Here is a 26,961-nt window from a genome sequence, read left to right as displayed (position 1 = left end):
TCATCAACCATGTGTAGTTAACTAGTGATTATGATTGATAGATTTTTTTTATAAGGTAAGTTTAATGCTAGCTAGCAACTTACCATGGCTTACTGTATTCGCGTAACAGGCAGTCTCCTTGGAGAAGGCAACGAGAGAGAGGCAGGTCGTTATTGCGTTGGACTTGTTAACTGTAAGGTTGCAAGATTGGATCCCCCGAGCTGACAAGGTGAAAATCTGTCGTTCTGCCCCTGAATGAGGCAGTTAACCCACCTTTCCTAGGCTGTCATTGAAAATAAGAATGTGTTCTTAACTGACTTGCCTTGTTAAAAAAGGTATACAAATACATTTAAAAAATTGCCAAATCGCCACCCAAAAATACAGATTTCCGATTGTTATGAAAACTCGGCCATTCCGAGTTCGACCTCTAGTCCACACACCCGCATTCGTGAAGCGTGAACTGCAGCGCCTCTTCCCCCCCCCCCCCCCTCAGGAGGCTGGAAAGATTTGGCATGGGCACTCAGCTCCTCAAAGTTCTACAGCTGCACCATCGAGAGCACCTTGAATGGCTGCCTCACCGCTTGGTATGGCAATTGTACTGCCCTTGACTGCAAAGTGCTATAAAGGGTGGCGCGAACAGCCCAGCACATCACTGGGACTACTGGGGCTGAGCTCCCTTTTTTTACAGTTCCTTATAAGGAAATCAGTTAATTGAAAGAAATTCATTAGGCCCTAATCTATGGATTTCACATGACTAGAAGGGCGCAGCCATGGATCGGCCTGGAAGGGCATAGGCCGACCCACTGGGGAGCCAGGCCCAGCCAGTCAATGGGTTTATTACAGACAAAAAAAAATCTGTTTCATCAGCTGTCAGGGTGGCTGGTCGCAGACGATCCCACAGGTTACGAAGCCGGATGTGGAGGTCCTGGTCTGGCATGATTACACGAGGTCTGCTGATGTGAGTCTGGTTGGACGTAATGCCAAATTCTGTAAAATGACATTGGAGGCGGCGTATGGTTGAGAATTCTCTGGCAACAATTCTGGTGGACATTCCTGCAATCAGCATGCCAATTGCACACTCCCTCAACTTGAGACCTCTTTGTGTTATGTGACAACTTCACATTTTAACGTGGCCTTTTGTTGTCCCTAGTACAAGGTGCACCTGTGTAATGATCATGCTGGTTTAATGAAAACAAATTTGTGCACAATTTGAGAGAAGCTTGACCGTGACTGTGATGGAGGTGTGTAAACCCAAACTACTTTGCCAATAGCCTGCTTTGCGGCACCATCTTGTGATTGTGCTTTGCGCTCTCAATTCAAAGGGCTTTATTGGCATTGCCAAAGCAAGTGAACTGGATAACGGTTAACAATACACTTACAAAAGTTTCAAGAATATACATTTCAAATGTTATATTATGGCTATGTACAGTGTACCAAAGGGAAAATAAATATATGGGTTGTATTTACAATGGTGTTTGTTCACTGGTAGCCCTTGTGACAACGGGTCACAAATCCTGCTGCTGTGATTGCACACTGGTATTTGGAGTTATCAAAATTGGATTTGTTTTCTAAGTCTTTGGGTCTGTGTAATCTGAGGGGAAATATGTCTGGTCATACATTTGGCAGGAGGGTAGGAAGTGCAGCACAGTTTCCACCTCCATTTTGTGGGCAGTCTGCACAGCCTGTCTTGAGAGCCAGGTCTGCCCACGGCGGCGCCTCCCAATAGCAAGGCTCTCGCTCTCTACACTTGTCTGTTTTGTATGTAATGTGCCATGTCTATGCGGGCTGAATTGGGAATTTACATGGGCAGATCATTCCTATATAATATTCTTACTGTATATGTTTGTCATTTCTGCTGTTGGGAAGAGAATAGGAAGTTATGCAGAAAAATGTTGGTAGGACAAAGCTATATGTTTGTGCACATGAAAGTCGGATATATGTTTGCTATAAGTTAGCTCATTGTGCAAATGTATTTGTTTTCAATAAACATTGGAGACTTAACTATTTAATCTAAGCCAATCCGGGCTGTTTTGCCTGATTTAGTTGCTCACGTTTTGGTTTTGTTGCTAAACAGCCAACCCGTCTAAAGAATGAGGGGAAAATATATCAGTTGCTTGGCGACATGGACAAAAATCCATATCATGATAAATTGACTGAATTATCACTAACGATGAGTTGAACGATTTAAATGTATAACATACTTTTTTACATTTCCATGAACTACTACTTTCAATGCTGTACCTATCAGTTGTCCCGTTTTAGCAATCACCTGTGTTGGGGTAATGCCTTAACCTGTTACTTTTATACGTAATCAGACTGCTTTTTATGAGTAACGGAGTGAAAGTAACGTGTTTTCAAATTGGGCAATGTTAGTTAATTTATCAAATGATGCCTGCGTTACTTTCAGATCTCTACCCGGGCGTGTTTCCATGATCCGATCTCTACTTGTTTCCTCAGTTAGTTCTTATGCGAGCTGAGAGGCTGTTTGGAGAAATGTCATGACGGCTGCTGTCAGTAGAATTGTATATAGGGCGCACCTCTGATCTTTGCCATTGATCCCTTCTGTGATGGCAAAGCCCATAGCGGGTTTTCCTGTCTAGTGGAAATGGTCCCCTCTACATCTCTATTAGTCTGTAACCAGACCTGGCAGCCCGTGAGATTTTGACTAAATACAATGCATTTGGAAAGTATTCAGACCCCCTTTTCCACATTTTATTACAAATAAAACTGAAGTATCATATTTACATAAGTATTCAGACCCTTTACTCAGTACTTTGTTGAATCACCTTTGGCAGTGATTGCAGCCTCGAGTCTTCTTGGGTATCACGCTACAAGCTTGACACGCCTGTCTTTGAGGAGTATCTCCCATTTTCCTCTGCAGATCCTCTCAAGCACTGTCAGGTTAGATGTTGAGCGTCGCTGCACAGCTATTTTCAGGTCTCTCCAGAGATGTTAGATTGGGTTCAAGTCTGGGCTCTAGCTGGGCCACTCAAGGACATTGAGACTTGTCCCGAAGCCACTCCTGCACGGTCTTGGCTGTGGGCTTATTGTCGTTGTCCTGTTGGAAGGTGAACCTTCGCCCCAGAGCACTCTGGAGCACATTTTTTTAAATCAAGGATCTCTCTATACTTTGCTATGTTAATCTTTCCCTCAATCCTGACTAGTCTCCCAGTCCCTGAAAAACATCACCATAGCATGATGCTGCCACTACCATGCATCACTGTAGAGATGGTGCCAGGTTTCCTCCAGATGTAACGCTTTGCATTCAGGCCAAAGAGTTCAATCTTGGTTTCATCAGACCAGAGAATCTTGTTTCTCATGGTCTTAGAGGTGCCTTTTCGCAAACTCCAAGCAGGCTGTCATGTGCATTTTACTGGGGAGTGGCTTCTGTCTGGCCACTGTACCATAAAGGCATGATTGGTGGAGTGCTGCAGAGATGGTTGTCCTTCTAGAAGGTTCTCTGATCTCCACAGAGGAATTCTGGAGCTCTTTCAGTGACCATCGGGTTCTTGATCACCTCCCTGAGCAAGGCCCTTCTCCCTCTTTTGTCAGGGTTGCCTCAGGGGTACGCGCAATACCGCCGATGGTACGCCAAATAAAAATGTGATTCACATTTTCAAACAATCCATTTAGATTTCCAACAGGGCAAAACATTTGGGTGATGTTGTTTTTTTTTCTCACCTGAGTAGCCTTGTTTCACTGCCAAAAATAAAATGTAACCATCTAGTGTTCAGCTAATTAACAACACAATGTCACATACAGGAAGCCTAGTCAAATAATGAACATCCAATCACATTAACCATTACTCTCTCACGGGAATTCCACTAACACGCCGTATGTAGCCAAATGTAGCTGCTGCTCCTTCTGTCTCGAAAATAGATAAATGGTTTTAAAAAAGTAAGGCCCGTGTCCATAGAGACACGTACGAGCTCTACTGGTAGTACTGCTACTACCAGCAGTACTATACCTGCACCTGTCAGCAACAAGTTGTTCTGCTTCCACGAGCACATCCAATGCTACCATCAGTAATTCTACATTCGTTGTTAACCCAGCTAGCACGGACACTGACAGTTGTGAATCTGATGCACCTGAAGGGCTACTGCCCCCTTACACAGGAAATGTCTGAACAACAGACAGGAACGTTGGACCATTGAAGAGGTGCAAATATGATGAAAACTACATTGATTTGGGGTTCACTTACATTGGGAGTAGTGCCTTTCCTCAGCCACAGTGTTATATGTGCAAAAGTACTGTCTCACAACTCGATGAAACCTTCACTCTTGCGCAGACATTTAGAAACGAAACATGCCAATTTGAAGAATAAACCACAGGACTCTTTTTGAGCAAGAATTAAGAATACTTCTGAGTAGTAAGACATGTATAAAAGCAACAGATACCATTTTAATAAGAATGAGACTAAGTGTCTTATGTGGTGAGCTACCGAGTGGCTAGGACAGGCAAGCCCCATACTATTGTGGAGGACTTCATTCTTACTGCTACTGCTTATTTGGCTTTGACAAATTTCCAAAAAACTAGACAGACCTTGCCTTTGTAACGGATGTGAAACGGCTAGCTTAGTTAGCGGTGCGCGCTAAATAGCGTTTCAATCGGTGACGTCACCTGCTCTGAGACCTTGAAGTAGTGGTTCCCCTTGCTCTGCAAGGGCCGCGGCTTTTGTGGAACGATGGGTAACGATGCTTCGTGGGTGACTGTTGTTGTGTGCAGAAGGTCCCTGGTTCGAGCCCGGGTATGGGCGAGGGGACGGTTTAAAGTTATACTGTTACATTGATGCTGTTGAACCGGGTCACTGGTTGCTGCGGAAAAGGAGGAAGGTCAAAAGGGGGGATGTGAAACGGCTAGCTTAGTTAGCGGTGCGCGCTAAATAGCGTTTCAATCGGTGACGTCACTTGCTCTGAGACCTTGAAGTAGTGGTTCCCCTTGCTCTGCAAGGGCCGCGGCTTTTGTGGAACGATGGGTAACGATGCTTCGTGGGTGTCAGTTGTGGCTGTTCAAAGGAGAGCTCTACGGACAATTCCTTCAACCTTATTTATTTATTTATTTTATTTTACCTTTTATTTAACCAGGTAGGCAAGTTGAGAACAAGTTCTCATTTACAATTGCGACCTGGCCAAGATAAAGCAAAGCAGTTCGACAGATAAAACGACACAGAGTTACACATGGAGTAAAAACAAACATACAGTCAATAATGCAGTATAAACAAGTCTATATACAATGTGAGCAAATGAGGTGAGAAGGGAGGTAAAGGCAAAAAAGGCCATGATGGCAAAGTAAATACAATATAGCAAGTAAAATACTGGAATGGTAGTTTTGCAATGGAAGAATGTGCAAAGTAGAAATAAAAAATAATGGGGTGCAAAGGAGCAAAATAAATAAATAAATAAAAATTAAATACAGTTGGGAAAGAGGTAGTTGTTTGGGCTAAATTATAGGTGGGCTATGTACAGGTGCAGTAATCTGTGAGCTGCTCTGACAGTTGGTGCTTAAAGCTAGTGAGGGAGATAAGTGTTTCCAGTTTCAGAGATTTTTGTAGTTCGTTCCAGTCATTGGCAGCAGAGAACTGGAAGGAGAGGCGGCCAAAGAAAGAATTGGTTTTGGGGGTGACTAGAGAGATATACCTGCTGGAGCGTGTGCTACAGGTGGGAGATGCTATGGTGACCAGCGAGCTGAGATAAGGGGGGACTTTACCTAGCAGGGTCTTGTAGATGACATGGAGCCAGTGGGTTTGGCGACGAGTATGAAGCGAGGGCCAGCCAACGAGAGCGTACAGGTCGCAATGGTGGGTAGTATATGGGGCTTTGGTGATAAAACGGATTGCACTGTGATAGACTGCATCCAATTTGTTGAGTAGGGTATTGGAGGCTATTTTGTAAATGACATCGCCAAAGTCGAGGATTGGTAGGATGGTCAGTTTTACAAGGGTATGTTTGGCAGCATGAGTGAAGGATGAAGTATATATATATATATAGACGTGTGTGTGTGTCTCTTTTCAAATCATGTCCAATCAATTGAATTTACCAAAGTTGGACTCGATTTAATCAAGTTGTAAATATCTCAAGGATTATCAACGGAAACAGGATGCACCTGAGCTCAATTTCGGGTCTCCTAATAAAGGGTCTGAATAGTTATGTAAATAAGGCATTTCTGGATTTTTTTTTAATACGTTTTATAGAAATTCTAAACGTGTTTTTGCTTTGTCATTATGGGGTATTGTGAAGATTGAGAACATTTAATCCATTTTAGAATAAGGCTGTAACGTAACAATGTGGAAAAGGTGAAGGGGTCTGAATACTTTCCGAATGCACTGTAGGTAGGAGCAGCAGCTCATCTTTGGTAGAGCACTCGCCTTGCTCCCTATGACTGTCAAACAAATGGTGAGATTTTGTTATTTTATGGAAGTAATGCAAAGTAGTATAGTAGTAACGTGTTACTTTCCACACATAACAATATTGTAAAGTAGTTCATTAAACAAAAATAATTTTAATATTTACTTTTCAAGTGACTATTAGCTGCATTATTTAATTTCAAACTTCACATTTCTCTACTTTAGTGTAATTATCAATATCTGTAAAATGCCCTCTAATTTATTTCCAGCTCTATCACACTAGGCCTATGTATACTGAACAAAAATGTAAGCGCAACATTTTAAAATGTTGGTCCCATGTTTAATAAGCTGAAATAAAGAATCCCTGAAATGTCCCATATGCACAAAATACTTATTTCTCTAAAATGTTGTGAACAAATTTGTTTACATCCCTCTTAGTGAGCATTTCTCCTTTGCCAAGATAATCCATGCACCTGACTGGTGTGGCATATAAACAAGCTGATTTTAGACAGCATGATCATTACACAGGTGCACCTTGTGCTGGGGACAATAAAAGGCTAGTCTAAAATGTGCAGTTGTCACACAACACAATGCCACTGATGTCTCCAAGTTTTGAGGGAGCGTGCAATTGGAATGCTGACTGCAGGAATGTCCACCAGAGCTGTTGCCAGAGAATTTAATGTTAATTTCTCTACCATAAGCCACCTCTAATGTCATTTTGGAGAATTTGGCAGTACGTCCAATCAGTCTCTCAACCGCATGTAACCACACCAGCCCAGGACCTCTCATATCTGGCTTCTTCACCTGTGGGATCATCTGAGACCAGCCACTCTGACAGATGAAACTGTGGGTTTGTACAACCAAAGAATTTATGTACAAACTGTCAGAAACCGTCGCAGGGAAGCTCCTCTGCATGCCTGTTGTCCTCATCCGGGTCTTGACCTGACTGCAGTTCGGCATCATAACCGACTAGAGTAACAAAATGCTCACCTTCAATGGCCACTGGCACGCTGGAGATGTGTAATCTTCACAGATGAATCCTGGTTTCTACTGTACCAGGCAGATGGCAGACAGTGTATGGCATCGTGTGGGAGAGCGGTTTGCTGATGTCAACGTTGTGAACAGCGTGCCCCATGGAGGGGTTATGGTATGGGTAGGCATAAGATAAGGACAACAAACACAATTGCAATTTGAATGCACAGAGATACCGTGACCAGGCCCGTTGTCGTGCCATTCATCTGCCGTCATCATGTTTCAGCATGATAATGCTCAGCCCAATGTCGCAAGGATTTCTACACAATTCCTTGAAGCTGAAAATGTCTGCATACTCCCCTAACACGTCACCCGTTGAGCATATTCGAGATGCTCTGGATCGACGTGTACGACAGTGTGTTGCAGTTCCTGCTAATATCCAGCAATGTCGCACAGCCATTAATCAACTCTGTGACGATGTCGTGCTTGAGGCAAAATGGTGTTCACACCAGATACTGACTAGTTTTCTGATCCACGCCCCTACTTTAAAAAGAAAAAATGTATCTGTATTTCCAGTTGTGAAATCTGTGGTTTAGGGCTTAATTTATTTCAATTAACTGATTTCCTTTATGAACGGTAACTCAGTGAAATCGTTGAAATTGTATGTTGCGTTTTTAAAAATATATATTTTTGTTCAGAGTATATCAAAGCATTGGTAAAACTATGCGAAGTGATGGGAATCCCTGTAACAACACTGGTTAGTATGCATTGATGGAACTCTTAAGGTCAGGTGACGATGTAATAACATGAGGGGCAGTCTACGAGACCTATGTGCCAGTGGGAGCCCTACCATAGAACATCAGCGTATATACAGAAGAGCAGTCCGGCCAGCCAAAACACACGCAACAACATAAATCCAATTGACCTGCATTATGGCTTTAGTTTATATCAGAGCAGATTAGAGAACAGTCATAGCAGAACAAATGAGGAATGGAGGCTAGGCTGTCCCGTGGCTAGGTCAACCCAAGGTTCTCAAGCTGAGGGGAAACCTTTTGGATTTCATTTGCATGGAGTTGTTTTGGATTCAGTGTATAAACGAACGTATCAGATCGCCTAGTTCTCCTAACCCTGGAAGTAGAATGCAGCTACAGATTATTTTCATTACTGGAGATGTGTGACTGATGGCCTATACTATTTGGATAGGGACATGTTGCCAGTGGTCTGGTTCTTGATAAGACTGTTACGTAGGTTTTATTACGGTACACTAGCTGGTTAGTGTTCTGTAGAGTTGTTTGTGTAGCAGTACGTTTCAGGTACTGCGTGAAGTTTGGTATAATGAATATCTAGCTGGACAAAAAGGAGCAGTCGTAGTTCAAGTTAATCGGGTTTATTACAAGTTGTAACGGAGACGCCTCCAGCACAGAGAATGTCTAACTGGTCTCTTGGAGACGGGCCCTTTTTTTCTTCTAATCAGATTGCACCAAATGTTCTGGAAACACCAGACCGAGAGGCTCGCAGTTCAAAACCAAGGCAGCGGCTTTGTCAGCTGCTACAGAATCGGTGTCCACAGAAGGTCATCAATACAACCGTGAATAATCAGTGTGTCCTTGTACCTCCAGTCTGGCGTCAATCACTATCAACCGATATGAGCATAATCCATAACAAGTCTAGTGACCAACCCCCACCTTGAGTGTCGCAACTAGAACACTGGAAATCTGTGTTACAGAAATATGCTAAACCTTGTGTTAATCACTCTCAACTAAATATGATCTTTAGTCTTTTTAATTTTCAAATTATATAAGGCCAAACCAGAAGGGATCAACTGCCCCCTCTCATTGAAGCCATGGAAGTTCAAGGCAACAGTGGTACGGGAGGCATTTGTTATCAGAACTTAATTCCCCAATATAGTGAATGTGGAACAAATGCCATCTTTGTGGAAAAACATTTTTGAAAGACCATGGTACCAGTAATTGCTTCTAATACACCAAATGTATGTCCTTGAATAATTTTTTGGATCGAACACACAAGTATAAGGGTAATTTAGTTGCTAATGGCAGCCTGCAGTACCCCGGTCGGTCTTCAACTTGAGTTACTCGATGAGAGGGAGCAGCGTCACTTCCTGGAGTAGCTCAAATGTTTCAGGTTATGTCTTCATGAGACGCCGTCTTAACAGATTTCAATTGGCTTCAATACGCTATTGAGTCTTCACATACGAATGAATGGTGTCACCTCATCGTTTTGTCTGTGTGCACACATTGGGCCACACACACTGTAACTGATTAACTCACAATGGACTAATACTGTGTGGAGAACAAACAGGCGAAGGTGTATTTCTCCAGCCTTTCATCTGGCCGCGGGGCCCAGTGGGAACACAAAGGGCACCTTTTGAACAGTCCGCATGAGACCGGTTGGACGCTACAGTACAGGCTTTAGGTTATGTGGCTGGGCTGCTGACACCCCACGTGGACTTTACTATGGCCTAGTCAGTATGGGAGATAATGGATGATAGACTAAAGAACATGATGAGTGATTGTGGCTGGGCCCCATTTTTTGGGGTTTGGTGCTTCCTAGGAATGTAGGACAACCATACTGTCGACTGATTACATTAACTGTAGTAGGTGTGAGACTGTTGCTGCACCCAGACCAGGGGTGGAGTGGAGGGTGAATGTCTCTTGCAACTTTCTCTTTGTGAAATGGCATTAACCACTACATCACTGCCCCAGACCTAACTGCATCTCTAGACTGCATTTCCTAGTTGGTCTACATATGTAAACCGTTCCATGATCTATGGGCAGAACATTATTCCGTCAGTTTGAGGTTGACAGCCATGTGAACTGCACCGTGTTAGGAAAATAGAACTCATGTGGACTAACCAGTTACTGACAAAGTGGATCACTTGTTGTGGCTTGAGCTGCTATATACAAAGACGGTCCTGATTGGCACACTGCTATTCACGCCTTTCTGTGGATCGGTGCACAGCAGATGTAGGCAAAGGTGTCACTCACTCCATTAGGGGGACTCCCGAGTGGCGCAGCGGTCTAAGGCACTGCATCTCTGTGCTAGAGGCGTCACTACAGACGGTCTGGGTCGAATCCAGGCTGTATCACAACCGGCCGTAGTTGGTAGTCCGATAGGGCGACGCACAATTGGCCCAGCGTCGTCCAGGTTTGGCCGGTGTAGGTCGTCATTGTAAATAAGAATTTGTTCTTAACTGACTTGCCTAGTTAAGTAAAGGTTACATAAAAATGTAAATAGTAATAGCCTTTTAATCGATGTTCCTGATCATTTGTCAATATTTATTTAGCTTAATCTGTGTTTGATTACAGAAAACCCAGGTGGCTGAGGTGGATTGGTTGTACTTTAGTTGTGCAATCAGGATGTGAATCGTCTCAACACAGGATCTGTAGTTCCGGGTTTGGCCACAAGATGGCCCAATGCAGTCACTATTGAGCAGCCTTGTCCATTACACTTAATTTTAGCCCCGTTCAGGACATTGGGTAAGACTATAATTCAGTGAAAGGAACTCTTGAGTTTCATGGCAGATAACGTTAGACATTCTAACCTCTGCAGAGGGGCTGAGTTGTGTTGCCTATATGTGCATGCTTGGCCCCAGTCCCATAACACGGTGGGAAGAAGCCAAGGATGTTCAGCATTTTCACCACAGCTCTGGCTCAGCTGCCCTCCTCCAGATGCTGTGTGAGTAAACAAAAACAACTCTCTGATGAAGCGCGAGCCTGTATCAATTAGACTAGTCCCGAGGCACGGCCGTAGGTCTACAGATGGGACTAGTTCTCAGCCTGGTGTAACTAGTAAACCGGTTAAGCCTCAGTCTTTTCCGCGCTGAACAGTTCATATCATGTTTCTGCAAAATCTGAATGTGTCCAATATCCACACATGACACTAGCAGTACAACACTTAAGATATGTGTAAGCCTTATGAAAACATTGACATTACACCGTTAGCCTCCTCCTTAAATCACGACTTTAAACACTTAATAGTTTAGTGCTGTGGTTTTCATAACTTTTCTGTTGACAGAGCATAGGCCTGTTTATTTAGGATGCGTGTGGTACTTTACGTGTGACTTGGCTGTGGCCTACGTGTTCCAGGCTTCATGTGTGTGGTTGAGGTAGGCTAGTAGCGATCTGTCATACATTAGTGTTTCTCTGGGAGGGTCACTGCGTTAGACCTGCCTAGCCTGGAGGGATCCTGTCAGCAGAAATGTGGTGAAACAGTCTCCATTTAAGATTTCTGCGAGGCGCTTCACTTCAAGGCTGCGGCGGTGTTTTATAGGCAGGAAGATGACTGACCTTCGCTCAGCACAGGACCCTCTTTCCCTCTACACACACGAGCATACACTTGTTTTAGCTCTCTCCTTCCTATACTATTTGTCAGGCGCGCACACACACGTACTGAAACTCACATGGAGCCCCTAGAGCGACAAGTAACCTCCACAGACTGAGTTAAGGCACCAGTGTTATTCATTAGTGTTGCTCTTGTCTTCCCCTCCGTAGAGCTCGGCATAGAGAGAACTGTTGTCTTTATGGACGCGTGATGAATGTTTCCACACACAACGATCACTCTTCAAGCCTCCAGTCTGCATCCTGACTGATATGTTGGCTAGTAATCTTAGCTAAATTTTGCGTCATTTATGTTTACGTCGTCTGTCCACGAGATGAGTTGGCGAAATGCTTGCAAAATCCGTATGGAAGTTTTGCAAATGTAATGCCATGTGGAGAAATTCATGACCTTTTACCAAGAGTAGTGTGTTGTCATGCTGAGAACTAAAGTCTCTGGAACAGACCTTCCCTGTGTGTCCGCTCCCTTGAGTTAATTAACATCAGGTCCAAGACCATCACTGGATATGCTTCTATTTGTGTCGTTTCAGATGGGAATGAGCGAGGCTTTCGTGGAAACTCATCTAGGCTAACCGCTGTTCTCCAATGGATCCCTGTTGGACTTTTTTTTTTCTCTCCAGAAAATACTCCACACTGTCAGAGCAAATTACCCATAGTCCTGGTGAATATTCATGAAATTAAGTGCAGCAACTTCAAAATTGTTCTCAAATGCAGTAGATTTGAATACAGCCATAGAGCTTACGCTATGTGTAGACTATTGCACGGTGTTTACAAGAAGCTGATATGACTAATGCTTTCCTCCCCTGCCCTTCGAACTTATTGACGCCTCAACTCAAAACACAAGCCAGCATACTGTAGCTGAAGGATAAGCCATTTGTTACGCTGTTAAACATGGAGATGGGTTGGGGATGGTAAGAGCACTGAATCCCAGTTCAGTAGAAGATCCCCCTCTAATCTTTTCTTTCACAACTTTCTATAAGCCTCTCCAGGGAGACTTCTTAGGTGGCACCCTATTCCCTATATAGTGCACGACTTTTGACCAGAGCCCTATGGGTCCTTTTAAAAGTAGTGTACTATATAGGGAATAGGGTGCCATTTGAGACGCTACCCGTCTGTCTTTAGTGCCTCCCTCTTTAGTGCCGCCCTCTTTTGGCCTTTCCTAGCCTTTTATTTACTGTTGAAGCTTTTTTTGTGCAGGTCATAATGAAGTGGCAGTCCAAAACCTCCCTGTAAAAGTGAGTGACGTGAGGAGGTGCATGGGGATCTTTATCTGTTTTCAGGCCTAGGGAGGCTGAAAGACATTTTCCCTTAATGGAGCTGTGAGCTCTCAGGTTATAAAGGTTTGGTCAAACAGGACCGTAATCTGAGGTGTTTATCTGAGTGTTGGTGGGTGACAACCAGGAGGACAGGCCAGAACAGGAGCTGTTCCACATGTTACTGCAGGGGAGATGCGATGTGAGCAACACACACACACTAACACAAGGATTAAAATTTGCAATGCAAAACACATCCAAAACATACACGTGTCACAATGCACACAACCCAGCCAGGTGTTTCTTAGAAAGAGAACATTTTATATGCCAAATGTTATAATCATCCTAAACAGGTAGGCAGACCTGTGTGATTCACCATAAATGAAACCTCCCAGAGATGCTCTATAAACTGTTCTCAGTTCAGTCTCTAAGCCTTAACAACCCCTCCCCGATACTCTAGATCTGCTGTGCTGCAAACTGTTTTCAGTTCAGCCCAGACCTGACCAACCTCTTACTGCTTACTCCGTCCTGAATTCCGCATATCACTGATGATAACGCTCACAATTCTTGGGTCAAGTGACCTCAGACGCCTCGATGCTCCGTATTTTCCTTTCAGCGTCGCCGAGGCAGATTGCTTTGCTAGCGACAAGGGCTCAAACCAAGGCTAAAAATAGACCCTCAGTATGCCACACCAGTGTCTGGCCCGGCCTCTCGCTCTCTCACACACTCCGCTGTATTAACCGGGCAGTTGGATGGCTAGTTGTAGGGCAATTGGCTGGCTTGAAGCTTATACGTAGGCATGGCATGTGGCAATGGGAAGTAGTGAGTACTGTTGTTTTTGCAGTAGAAGAGCAGCAGAGACCTATAGTGAGTGAGTACGCTGAGAATGAGGAAGTGGAGTCCAGGACACACACACACACAGCGCACTCTGCCAGAGGAAACCACACAAAGCAGGGCTGCTTTCCTGCCTCACAGATGGTCTGCCTGTGGAGGGGGGAGGGGATTGGGGGTTGTGACAGAGGCCTGTCACAACCCCCAGAGCTCTGGGTAGACACAAAGGAGAAAGAGCTAGGCAGCTGAGCTTAGGGCTATCATGTTTTGGAATGGATCTAGCTAGCAGCAATTGCTGGTGAAGCTAAGCTAGGCAGGGCTGTGTCTATTCTGATATCTTCAGATTGCATAGTGGAATCTGTTGCACCTTTTGGCCCCCTTTTTTTTGTGTGTGTGCAGTCCTATATCACTCCAAAGCAGTATTTTCTAAATGTATGAAATGCTATACTTTCATTTAACCTTTATTTAACTAGGCAAGTCAGTTAAGAACAAATTCTTGTTTTCAATGACGGCCTAGGTTAACTGCCTGTTCAGGGGCAGAAAGACAGATTTGTACCTTGTCAGCTCGGGGGTTTGAACTTGCAACCTTCCAGTTACTAGTCCAACGCTCTAACCACTAGGCTACCCTGCCGACCCACATTCAGTGTCAAACAAACCTTCTGGTTTAGAGTATTTTAACAGGGCTGACGACTACTACCCTGCCACCCCAAACTTGGTCAAAAGATGTTACTTTCTAGCTTCTGAACGTAGCCTAAGCTATGTAAATATTCCCTGTTATTCACTACATGTACAGTATGTATGCCTACAGCCATTTTAATTATTCTCCTCCTCCTACTGTAGGTGTAAGTACTGGCACTATGACGACAACCTGTTGACGTCCAGTGTCATCATCGTATTTCACAATGAGGGCTGGTCCACCCTGATGAGGACGGTCCACAGCGTCATCAAGAGAACGCCCAGACGATACCTGGCCGAGATCGTCATGATCGACGACTTCAGCAACAAAGGTAGCATTGGTTTGAGTACTAGTAATTACAACACAGGGTTTTGTCTTTGTACCAATATTGTCTTATGAACTAACGCTCGCCCCCTTACTAGCTCTGACTTTGCTGACAGCTACTTTATTGATGTACTTACTGTGATATGTGGTTGTCCCACCTAGCTACCTTAAGATCAATGCACTAAGTCGCTCTGGATAAGAGTGTCTGCGAAATGACTTGCATGGAAATGTTTGTTCCATTTTGAATTAGCCAATCAGGTTAGACTAGAAGGCTTCATGACATCACTCTGCTGCAGTGTATCAGTGCTTCACTGCTGTACTTGTACATTTCCTCAGATACAAGCCTTAGTGCATAACATGTAAATTCTTGGTTTAAGGTTAAGAGCACCCTGCTTTGTTTCAGCTAGGCTAGTAGATGACTACAGTTGGCTGTTAGCAGGGGACCCCCACTCCAATTACCAAGTAAAACGCCCAGCAATTGAATCAGCGCTCTGCAACAACACTTTGCCATTGTCATGCTAAATTATCACTGGCTATGAAAAGCATTGGAGTGGAACAGCCTTTCACCCCCAGTGTCTCCCTTAGTCTTGCATTGTGAGGCCCTGCCCAAGCAATGGAACACCATTCAGTTGTACAGTGAGTGCCTAGTCCACCATTCAGATGTAGAACTGTGAGAGCCTAGTCCACCATTGTGAAAAGCTGGCTGAGTAATTCCCTTGAAGCGGGGGCACCACAACACCAAAAGATGGGTAATGGACACTGACTTCATGAGAACATCAAGAGCTCAGAGAATTCATCTCATTAAGCATGCAGCCTGCTACTGATTGCTATTACCAAAGCCTGTTACAGTGTTCCAAACCATCTGCATGCCATCACAAGCACTTCATTGCCAATAAAGCTATAGTCTGGCCATTGGAAACAAGGTTTTGAAGGAGAAAGATGCCATGTTATTGTTCAGGTTTCACATCAGTTGTTGCACATTTTGTTCTACAGCAGGCAGCCACAGACATTACACAAGTAATTATAAAGGTTGTGACTAACTCACAGACCCCAAGCAATATATAGCAATGCCAGGGGCTCATCGTCGTTGCACCTCTGATGTTATGGAATTAAACTCAAGGTTATGGTTTATAAAATATTATTCTGGGGTCAATACAGAAATCTCTTTATAGTTAAAGCATGAAACCGTCTTGCTGCTGATAGGTACTTATCACAGTGGTAGGCCGTGCCTTTTCTTACTACAACAAAAGCGTTACCTGCTTCGTGCCGACCCGGTAGCGACGAACCTGCCGTTTTTACTTGTAGAATTGCAATTCTCGTCAGTGGACAACAACTTGACTTTGAGCCAATCAGAGAGCACAAACCCCCACGTGGGAGAGAGAACAGGAGTGACAACAAAGATGGGAAGAGGGCGTTTTCTCCGTACAGCCACAGTTGAATGTCATGAGCCAGTCACACTTCATATGCAATGTAGGCTATGGGATGTTAGCTAGCTAAGTGCACAGACTCAATGCACACAACACTAAATATTTCCTGCTAACCACTGGAGCAAATATTGACATAAGGAAATCACAATGGATTGTGTCCTTAGCTAGCTACACTACATTACCAAAAGTATAGACACCTGCTCGTCGAACGTCTCATTCCAAAAACATGGGTATTAATATGGAGTTGGTCCCCCCACATTGCTGCAATAACAACCTCCACTCTTCTGGGAAGGCTTTCCACTTGAACATTGCTGCGGGGACTTGCTTCCATTCAGCCACGAGCATTATTAGTTAAGTCGGGCACTGATGTTGGGTAATTAGGCCTGGCTTGCAGTCAGCATTCCAATTCGTCCCAAAGGTGTTTGATGGGATTGAGGTCAGGGCTCTGTGCAGGCCAGTCAAGTTCTTCCACAACGATCTCGACTAAACATTTCTGTTTGGAACTCAGTAGTGAGTGTTGCAACTGAAGACAGACTATTTTTACTCACTTCAGCACTGCGGTCCCGTTCTGTGAGCTTTTGTGGCCTACCACTTTGCGGCTGAGCCGCTGTTACTCCTATACGTTTCCATTTCACAATAACAGAACCTACAGTTGACCAGGACAGCTCTAGCAAGGCAGAAATTTGAACTGACTTGTTGGAAAGGTGACATCCTATGATAGTGCCACATTGAAATTCACTGAGCTTTTCAGCATGGCTTTATGCTCAATTTTATACACCTGTCAGCAACAGATGTATGTTGCACTAGCTTGCAAATATGCTAACGTTAGCTAGCTAACGAAACAGAGCTAGCTAGCTCTAGAGAATTAATTTAATTGTTTGTTTGTCATTTAGCTCGTGCTAAATTAATTCTCTATAACCCAAGGGCTTTCTGCAAAATAACAACATTAGCACCACTAGCTAGCTAACATTGGAATCTAGACCATAAACTTAGCAACACACTGACATTTAACTTTATTTAACTAGGCATTTTCAATGACAGCCAATGAACAGTGGGTTAACTGCCTGTTCAGGGGCAGAACAACAGATTTGTACCTTGTCAGCTTGGGGATTTGAACTTGCAACCTTCCGGTTACTAGTCCAACGCTCTAACCACTAGGCTACCCTGCCGCCCCACATTCAGTGTCAAACAAACCTTCTGGTTTAGAGTATTTTAACAGGGCTGACGACTTCAAGGTCTTTGCTGTGTGAACAGGAGATTGACTACCGACACTAACAGTAGGTTTAATCTCACTGTCCCTGTCGGTCTCCAGTGCACCTGAAGGAGAGACTAGAAGAGTACATTAAGCAGTGGAACGGCCTGGTCAAACTGCACCGCAATGAGAAGCGAGAGGGCCTCATCCAGGCTAGGAGTATAGGAGCCCATGTAGCCACCCTGGGACAGGTAGGTCACAGCTAATCCATCACCTCTACACTTACTGTGTGTGGATGAGACAAAGGGGGGGAATAAATGGATTGATCTGGAGCCACTAATATAGATTGACATCCATATAGATGGAAAGGTATGGAATGGCAACAACTCCTATGTCAAGCAACTGTTCTCTCCAGTGTCTGACGTGTTTGGCCACTGTGTGTGTCCTGTCGTCTATAGGTTCTTATCTATTTAGACGCTCACTGTGAAGTTGCTGCCAACTGGTACGCCCCTCTGGTGGCCCCCATATCCAAGGACAGGTATGAGTGGTCTGCAGCTGTGATTTTTGAATATTTCTACTTCATATATGATGACTTGTTCTACTGTAATAATGAAAAATGTTCTGATCCATCGATGAACGGTGCAGGTCATGAATCCTCTACCAGAAACATCTCTGTATTATGTCACAGCATAACTAGTGATATACATTGACGTATATACAACCTAATTCATGTGCAGATAATTGTATTGAAAATGTATAGATGGGTGTATCCATCCATGCTGAATATGCAAAACTGTTTATCTATGCTAAATATTGATCAGTAATTAATATCCATTTAGTGAAGTTGTCTGCCACACTGTAACATTGTGTGTGTGTGTGTGTATTCTCATTGCCTGTTTCCAGAACGGTATGCACTGTACCTCTGATAGATTATATAGACGGCAGTGATTATACCATAGAGCCCCAGCAAGGTGGTGATGAGGACGGGCTGGCCCGGGGAGCCTGGGACTGGAGCCTGCTGTGGAAGAGAGTGCCTCTCTCCAGCAGGGAGAAGGCTAAGCGAAAGCATAAGACCGAGCCTTATCGGTAAACATCCTGCTACCATCCATGCCCATCTAAAACCCAGATGTTTGTTTCCCCCCTGTGTGTGTGTGTGTGTGATGCATGAAACCCACCCTCCATCTCCCCACCGGCTGTCCCTACCCAGAACGGTGTGCACGGTCCCTCTCATAGACTCCATAGAAGGCCAGACATTCCGAGTTGACCCACAAGGGGGAGGGGACGAGGATGGCTTTGCCCGCGGAGCATGGGACTGGAGCATGCTCTGGAAGCGTGTGCCCCTCACTAGCAGGGAGAAGGAGAAGAGATTAACTAAAACTGAGCCCTATCGGTAATTTATCGGCACTAAAAAAAAAATCTACCCTGCTTGCAACATCAACCTCCGAGGCACTAGAGTATACAATATGCTGTCTGCATGTGCAGTACTATTTGCTTGGCCTTGGCTTGCTCATACTACTGCTTGGCACTTCTCTATAGTGTATAACTGTATGCCGACTATGAAACACAAGTGCTACCTCATATAGTGATCTGTAGATGTAACAATAATCAGAAAGCTATGTAATACCCATTAATTACCAACTGTAGCACTCAATGTGGTTTATTAATTTCTCTAACTTGCTCTAGTGCCAAATTTCATGCTCTTGAGGAAACGCCTATGGCCTAGACCAATTTAAAAGTATCAATTTGTCTGAACCCTGAATGCTAGCAGTCTCTGATACCTGGAAGGAATTTTGACAGATGCCACTGCTTGTGCCTTTAGAAATCAACGCTTAAGTCTTTGAAATTAAACTCTTTGAAATCTCTCACTAATGTACTGCATTCTCAGTTTTTCTTGGTGTGATTTCCTCACAAATAATCTCTTCTGTCTTCTCCACAACTCGGTATACTATCATGTATCCTACCACGTTATTCTATTGTTTGAGAAGATAAGTCAGTAATGTGTTACCTTCGATGGCTAGCATGATATTTGGTCATTTGACATTAAGGATTGTTTGGGAGCACTCTTTGGGTCAATGTTCTTGTTCACTCTTTTTGTCATAATGCTTATGTTTCTCCCTATTTCATCATGTATCCACCTTCTTCCCTACTACATTTTAGCTCTTGTCCCTCTCTCTGGATGAGACTCCTGTGGATTGTGGGTAATGTAGTTTTGGGCCTTTCTCAGGTCTCCTGCCATGGCTGGGGGTCTGTTTGCCATTGAGAGGGACTTCTTCTTTGAGCTGGGCCTCTATGACCCAGGACTGCAGATCTGGGGAGGGGAGAACTTTGAGATATCCTATAAGGTAAACACTAAGACCACCTAAAGCTCTCAATCATCTATGAAAAATGTCATATAATAAAATACTTGGGCTATTGTTTGGTCCTGTATTGATACTGTTACTAATCATGCATAATGATTAGTAGCTGTTATTTATTTGCTGTGAATTTCAACTATGTTGTCTCTCTATTGTACTAGTATACTATTGTATTTTCAGCTTTCTATGTACCATCTGTGTAACTTCAGCATGTTCTATTGTCCTGATCTGATCCCAGATCTGGCAGTGTGGTGGCCAGCTGCTCTTTGTGCCGTGCTCCCGCGTGGGCCATATCTACCGCCTACAGGGCTGGCAGGGCAACCCACCCCCTGCCCACGTTGGCTCCTCGCCCACACTTAAGGTCAGTGTGCCAAGTCTGTCAAACTAAGCACCCAGGCTGCCCCTCTTAGCCTGCTCCCAGATCTGCTTTCAATCTCTTTCCAACTCCTATGGTGATTGTCACAATGACTGTAAGAGTTGGCAGGACAACACAAACAGATCTGGGACCAGGCTAGCCCACTCTGGCAAATCCCTGGCAGCTTTTCTTGGCTCCTTTGAGCTGACCTGGCACCATCTGCTTATTTACTTGGATTCAGCCTTGTAAACTAATATGGTTCAGCCAGTTTCAAATGTCTACAGGTGTGACTAAATTGAATGATATACTGTGCTAAGCACAGATCATGTAGGCCTACAGCCGTTTATCAAATGGTCAGTAGTGGATTAATTATATAGATATCATCATATGTATCGGTCATCTGTATTGTATCATAAAACATCAGCAATCTTACGGAAAAACACCGTATGAGAAGTAGCATATAGATTGACTGACTGATGTCCTTCAAGGGGTGTTGTCCTTCATGGAAACTAATAATTGGTGTTTTATTCTGATCCTCCCTGCTCACAGAACTATGTGCGTGTGGTGGAGGTTTGGTGGGACGACTACAAGGACTACTTCTACGCAAGCCGGCCGGAGACCCTCACCCTGGCCTACGGGGACATCAGCCAGCTCAAGAAGTTCAGAGAGGAGCACCGGTGCAAGAGCTTCAAGTGGTTCATGGAAGAAATTGCCTATGACATCCCCATGAACTACCCACTGCCTCCCAAAAATGTGGAGTGGGGAGAGGTAGGCTAAAGTATTGTCCATATTTAGTTTTTAGTTTATTCATACTACACAATAGTATGCATCTGTTGGAGAGTAGTGTGTTACTTTTGGTCATGTAGCGGACAGTATGTGGATACCTGCTTGTTGAACATCTCATTCCAATATCATGGCCATTTAGTGGAGTTTGTCCCCTGCTATAACAGCCTCCACTCTTCTGGGAAGGCTTTCCACTAGATGTTGGAACGTTGCTGCGGTGACTTGCTTCCCTTCAGCCACGAGCATTAGTGAGGGTGGGTGATTAGGCCTGGCTTGCAGTTGGCGTTCCAATTCATCCCAAAGATGTTTGACGGGGTTGAGGTTAGGGCTCTGTGCAGGCCAGTGAAGGTCTTCCACATCGATCTCGAAAAAAGATTTCTGTATGTACCTCAATTTGTGCACTGTCATGTTGAAACAGGAAAGGGCCTTCCCAAAACTGTTGCTACGAAGTTGGAAACACAGAACCATCTAGAATGTTGTATGCTGTAGCGTTAAGATTTCCCTTTACTGGGACTAATGGGCCTAGCCCAAACGATGAAAAACAGCCCCAGACCATTATACCTCCTCCACCAAACTTGAGAGTTGGCACTGCATTTAGGCAGGTAGTGTTCTCCTGGCATCTGCCAAACCTAGATTTTGTCTGTTGGACTGTCAGATGGTGAAGCCTGATTCATGGCTCCAGAAAACGTGTTTCCTCTGTTCCAGAGTCCAATGGGGCGAGCTTTATACCACTCCAGCCGACGCTTGGCATTGCGCATGGTGATCTTAGACTTGTGTGTTGCTGCTCGGCCATGGAAACCCATTTCATGAAAATCCCGACAAACAGTTATTGTGCTGACGTTACTTCCAGAGGCAGTTTGGAACTCCATAGCGTTGCAACTCGCCGGTCCCGTTCTGTGAGCTTGTTTGGCCTACCACTTCGCTGCTGAGGCGTTGTTGCTCCTAGACGTTTCCACTTCACAATAACAGCACTTACAGTTGGCCTCTCGAGTGTCGCAGCGGCCTAAGGCGTCACTACAGACCCGGGTTCGATCCCAAGTTGTCACACCCGGCCGTGACTGGGAGACCCATGAGGCAGCGCACAATTGGCCCAGTGTCGTCCGGGTTAGGGGTGGGTTTGGCCGGCAGGATTTCCTTGTCCCATCGCGCTCTAAAGAATCCTTGTGGCGGGCCAGGTACCTGCAAGCTGACTTTGATCGCCAGCTGGAAAGTGTTTCCTCTGACACATTGGTGCGACTGGCTTCCGGGTTAAGCGAGCAGTGTGTCAAGAAGCAGTGTGGCTTGGCTGGGTCTTGTTTCGGAGGACGCATGGCTCTCGACCTTCACCTCTCCCGAGCCCGTAGGGGAGATGCAGCAATGGGACAAGACTGTAACTACCAATTGACTATCATGAAATTGGGGGGAAAAATCTGGTTAAAAGTACAACAAAAAATCAATATAAATAAAAGTACTTACAATTGACCGGAGAAGCTCTAGCAGGGCAGAAATTTGACTAACTGACTTGTTGGAAAGGTGGCATCCTATAACGGTGCCATGTTGAAAGTCACTGAGCTCTTCAGGAAGGCCATTCTACTGCCAATATTTGGCTATGGAGAATGCATGGCAGTGTGCACGATTTGATACACCTGTCAGCATCAGGTGTGGCTGAAAGTCAAATCCACTCATTTGAAGGGGTGTTCCCATACACTACATATACACACACGTATGTGCATTTGGAATGTATAGTGAACATTATTGCTTTGTTCTAGGTCCGTGGATATGAGACCAGCTACTGCATTGACAGTATGGGCCACACCAACGGAGGCAACGTGGAGATTGGACCCTGTCACAGAATGGGTGGGAACCAGGTCAGAAAACTCTGTCATTTAGGATTATAGACTTGATTTATTCCTAAACATTATTCCTCATTTACTGATAAATCACCTCTTGTAGCTTTTCAGGATAAATGAAGCCAACCAGCTCATGCAGTATGACCAGTGTTTGACGAAAGGACCAGACGGGTCGGCGGTGATCGTTACACACTGTAACATGAACGAGAACACCGAGTGGAGATACTTCAAGGTATGCAAATCAAATCAAATCAAATCAAATTTATTTATATAGCCCTTCGTACATCAGCTGATATCTCAAAGTGCTGTACAGAAACCCAGCCTAAAACCCCAAACAGCAAGCAATGCAGGTGTAGAAGCACGGTGGCTAGGAAAAACTCCCTAGAAAGGCCAATACCTAGGAAGAAACCTAGAGAGGAACCAGGCTATGTGGGGTGGCCAGTCCTCTTCTGGCTGTGCCGGGTGGAGATTATAACAGAACATGGCCAAGATGTTCAAATGTTCATAAATGACCAGCATGGTCGAATAATAATAAGGCAGAACAGTTGAAACTAGAGCAGCAGCACAGTCAGGTGGAAGTTGAAACTGGAGCAGCAGCATGGCCAGGTGGACTGGGGACAGCAAGGAGTCATCATGTCAGGTAGTCCTGGGGCATGGTCCTAGGGCTCAGGTCCTCCGAGAGAGAGAAAGAAAGAGAGAAGGAGAGAATTAGAACGCACACTTAGATTCACACAGGACACCGAATAGGACAGGAGAAGTACTCCAGATATAACAAACTGACCCCAGCCCCCCGACACATAAACTACTGCAGCATAAATACTGGAGGCTGAGACAGGAGGGGTCAGGAGACACTGTGGCCCCATCCGAGGACACCCCCGGACAGGGCCAAACAGGAAGGATATAACCCCACCCACTTTGCCAAAGCACAGCCCCCACACCACTAGAGGGATATCTTCAACCACCAACTTACCATCCTGAGACAAGGCTGAGTATAGCCCACAAAGATCTCCGCCACGGCACAACCCAAGGGGGGGGGGCGCCAACCCAGACAGGATGACCACAACAGTGAATCAACCCACTCAGGTGACGCACCCCCTCCAGGGACGGCATGAGAGAGCCCCAGCAAGCCAGTGACTCAGCCCCTGTAATAGGGTTAGAGGCAGAGAATCCCAGTGGAAAGAGGGGAACCGGCCAGGCAGAGACAGCAAGGGCGGTTCGTTGCTCCAGAGCCTTTCCGTTCACCTTCCCACTCCTGGGCCAGACTACACTCAATCATATGACCCACTGAAGAGATGAGTCTTCAGTAAAGACTTAAAGGTTGAGACCGAGTTTGCGTCTCTGACATGGGTAGGCAGACCGTTCCATAAAAATGGAGCTCTATAGGAGAAAGCCCTGCCTCCAGCTGTTTGCTTAGAAATTCTAGGGACAATTAGGAGGCCTGCGTCTTGTGACCGTAGCGTACGTGTAGGTATGTACGGCAGGACCAAATCAGAGAGATAGGTAGGAGCAAGCCCATGTAATGCTTTGTAGGTTAGCAGTAAAACCTTGAAATCAGCCCTTGCTTTGACAGGAAGCCAGTGTAGAGAGGCTAGCACTGGAGTAATATGATCAAATTTTTTGGTTCTAGTCAGGATTCTAGCAGCCGTATTTAGCACTAACTGAAGTTTATTTAGTGCTTTATCCGGGTAGCCGGAAAATAGAGCATTGCAGTAGTCTAACCTAGAAGTGACAAAAGCATGGATTAATTTTTCTGCATCATTTTTGGACAGAAAGTTTCTGATTTTTGCAATGTTACGTAGATGGAAAAAAGCTGTCCTCGAAATGGTCTTGATATGTTCTTCAAAAGAGAGATCAGGGTCCAGAGTAGATGCAGCTGCATCTAACTTCATATATAAGAACCTTGTTAGATTGGTGCCATTGTTTCAATATATGATTGCTTCATAAGATGTGGAAAACAGTTGGAAAGAGAATCCGTCCTTGTTACCAATACAGTATTATGAGTTTTTTTCCTATCACGCTACAGCTTAAGATGGTACTGCTGAACATAGCTTATTAGCATGTATGTGTGAGGGTATATGTAGTGTAAGTGAACTCACTGTTTCATTTCCCTCCCAGGACCTCCACAGGTTCACCCACATCCCCACGGGGAGGTGCCTGGACCGGTCGGACATCCTCCACAAGGTCTTCATCGCAGACTGTGACACCAGCAAAAGCACACAAAAGTGGGAGATGAACAATATTGTAGCGGTTTAAAGCTACGGCCCCACAGAGGGTATTTTACTCCAACTGGAACTCACTCGACAGGATAGGGCATCGAACACTGCGCTTCAACTGTCTGCTGCATTGAGAGGTTGTGTACGTCCAAAATGGCACACTATTTCCATATATAGTGCACTACTTCCAGAGCCCTATGGGCAGGGGCGTCAATTGTGTATGGCAGTCAACATACACCAACTATTTTAAAATGGGCTACTAAAGTCATTCCAATCCCCATTAAATGGCAAATGCAGTTAAGAGGGAATAGCTGGCAGGCCTCCGAGCGGGTCAAAGACGGGTGGGATAGAGCACATTGATCTGAGGCAGCTTTTGTCTTAAAACAGTGCGGAGGTAGAAGATTGCTGTAGATGGCTATGAAACTGCACTTTTGACTTCACGTGGAACTTAACTCATTTTTAATCCTGGTGCCGAGCTAGTGCTTAGCAGCTACTTGCTGTATGACATGTTTGTAGAAAGGTAAGTCCCTTATTGACTGGGGAATGAAGCTACAACTAAGGTGATAATGAGTCAATTTTGCTTGTTTTCGCTGTCTCCAAATATCTTTTTAGTTTAAATTGTGTAGGTTTAGCTGAAATGACGGCCCTGCCTATGGGCCCTGGTCAAAAGCAATGCACTATATAGGGGATACTATGCTCTCTCAACCATGTCCCACGGAAGATACTCCTCCCTACACACACTTGGATAATGGACATTTTTTCAGTTGTAGATGTTTACATGTTCTGGCTCTCTTCTCTCGGTTTTTACATCTTATTGGGGTCTTTGGGCTATTACTCAGGGGTCTGAGAATTTTTCTAACTTAAAAAAAACATTGGTGGAGGATTGATTAATCAATGTGCAGAATTGAACATTCAACAATTCAAAACCACTTCTAGTAGTCGTGTAATAAACTGCCCACTAGCTAGGGTTTTAAGAATACTATGTTTTTGAAAACTTGGTCTCAGATCTGTTTGTACAATGACCCATAGGTGTTTAATTGGCAAGAAAGCACAAACCGATCTGGGACCAGGCTAGATGGATAAGTCCACTCATGTATCATGGTTAAGAATGAACACTGGATGTTTTGAAAGGACTTACTACTTCAATGATGTTGGTCCTAGGCACAGTGAAATTCCAAAAGCTTGAATTTAACATGTTGGCTCTAACTGGTGAATTTCAAATGGCTATATAAAGAAAGGGTTTGTTTTTATTGTTTTTTAAAATATATTTCCAGCTTGGTATGTTAATGTTGAATGATGACTGCAAAGCAACCAATTTGTTCAAAGCAAAATTATGAAAATGTGTTTTCTTTGGGGTATGATGTGATATGTATGCATTTTTTATCATGTAAATAGTTTTATTTCTAAAAACATAGCACTATGCAGTGAGCCTTGTATGAAGGTGTACATATCTAACTTATAAAAAAAGATTGGCTCAAACTGTACTCATGGCAATAAATTGAACCTTTTTACCAATGACGTTTGCCCCTTTTCCTTTGAAATTACAATTTTATAGAGAAATGTGTATTTCTCCAAGTTGCATAATAGGGGCCTTTTTTATTGTGCTCAATTGCAGCGATAGGCCTATGGTAGTCATGTATCTTTTGAACCTTCAACCTTGTGTTCAGGTCTGATTACACGAAATCCAATGTCTATAGCTAAATCCCCCAGATTAACATGGTCTCATTTGTATGTTATCTATCCAAAAGAAAATGCCTCAACCCTGTCTGGCCATATGTCAACCACTCCAACTGCAGTAGATTTGAGACATACATTTCCCTCAGACCATCTGTGCCCTATTGACTTGTTAGCTGGTAACCACAAGGTCTACAACCAAAGGTGAAAGTCAACCTTACAGCGAGCTAGTCTGATCGGGCGGCAGGTAACCGAATCCCCGAGCTGTTGTGGTAAAAATCTGTCGTTCTGCCCCTGAACAGGCAGTTAACCCACTGTTCCTAGGCCATCATTGAAAATAAGAATTTCTTTTAACTGACCTGCCTAGCTAAATACAGGTAAAACTCAATATAAATGCATTT

General features: G+C 44.4%; 1 protein-coding gene across 2 annotated transcripts in view; it reads left to right on the top strand.

The window, feature by feature from the left end:
• LOC109901288 (N-acetylgalactosaminyltransferase 7-like) overlaps positions 1-26,404 on the top strand; it is a 31,414-nt gene extending 5,010 nt beyond the window's left edge. The window contains exons 3-12 of one of the 2 annotated variants that reach the window (XM_020497335.2): positions 14,574-14,740; positions 17,473-17,603; positions 17,811-17,890; positions 18,560-18,742; positions 19,577-19,694; positions 19,945-20,067; positions 20,611-20,829; positions 22,593-22,691; positions 22,777-22,905; positions 24,789-26,404. In XM_020497335.2, the coding sequence (XP_020352924.1) occupies positions 14,574-14,740; positions 17,473-17,603; positions 17,811-17,890; positions 18,560-18,742; positions 19,577-19,694; positions 19,945-20,067; positions 20,611-20,829; positions 22,593-22,691; positions 22,777-22,905; positions 24,789-24,926 (1,387 nt within the window). In that variant the 3' untranslated portion in view covers positions 24,927-26,404. Of the gene's footprint in view, positions 1-14,573; positions 14,741-17,472; positions 17,604-17,810; positions 17,891-18,255; positions 18,439-18,559; positions 18,743-19,576; positions 19,695-19,944; positions 20,068-20,610; positions 20,830-22,592; positions 22,692-22,776; positions 22,906-24,788 lie in introns of both variants that reach the window. The other variant, XM_020497336.2, reaches the window with a different exon arrangement.
• The last annotated feature ends 557 nt before the right edge of the window (positions 26,405-26,961 follow it).

This window comes from Oncorhynchus kisutch, linkage group LG12, assembly GCF_002021735.2.
Source record: "Oncorhynchus kisutch isolate 150728-3 linkage group LG12, Okis_V2, whole genome shotgun sequence".
NCBI classification, from domain to species: domain Eukaryota; kingdom Metazoa; phylum Chordata; class Actinopteri; order Salmoniformes; family Salmonidae; genus Oncorhynchus; species Oncorhynchus kisutch.
Note: the sequence above shows the minus strand (reverse complement) of the source record. Positions and strands in the feature narration are given on the sequence as shown.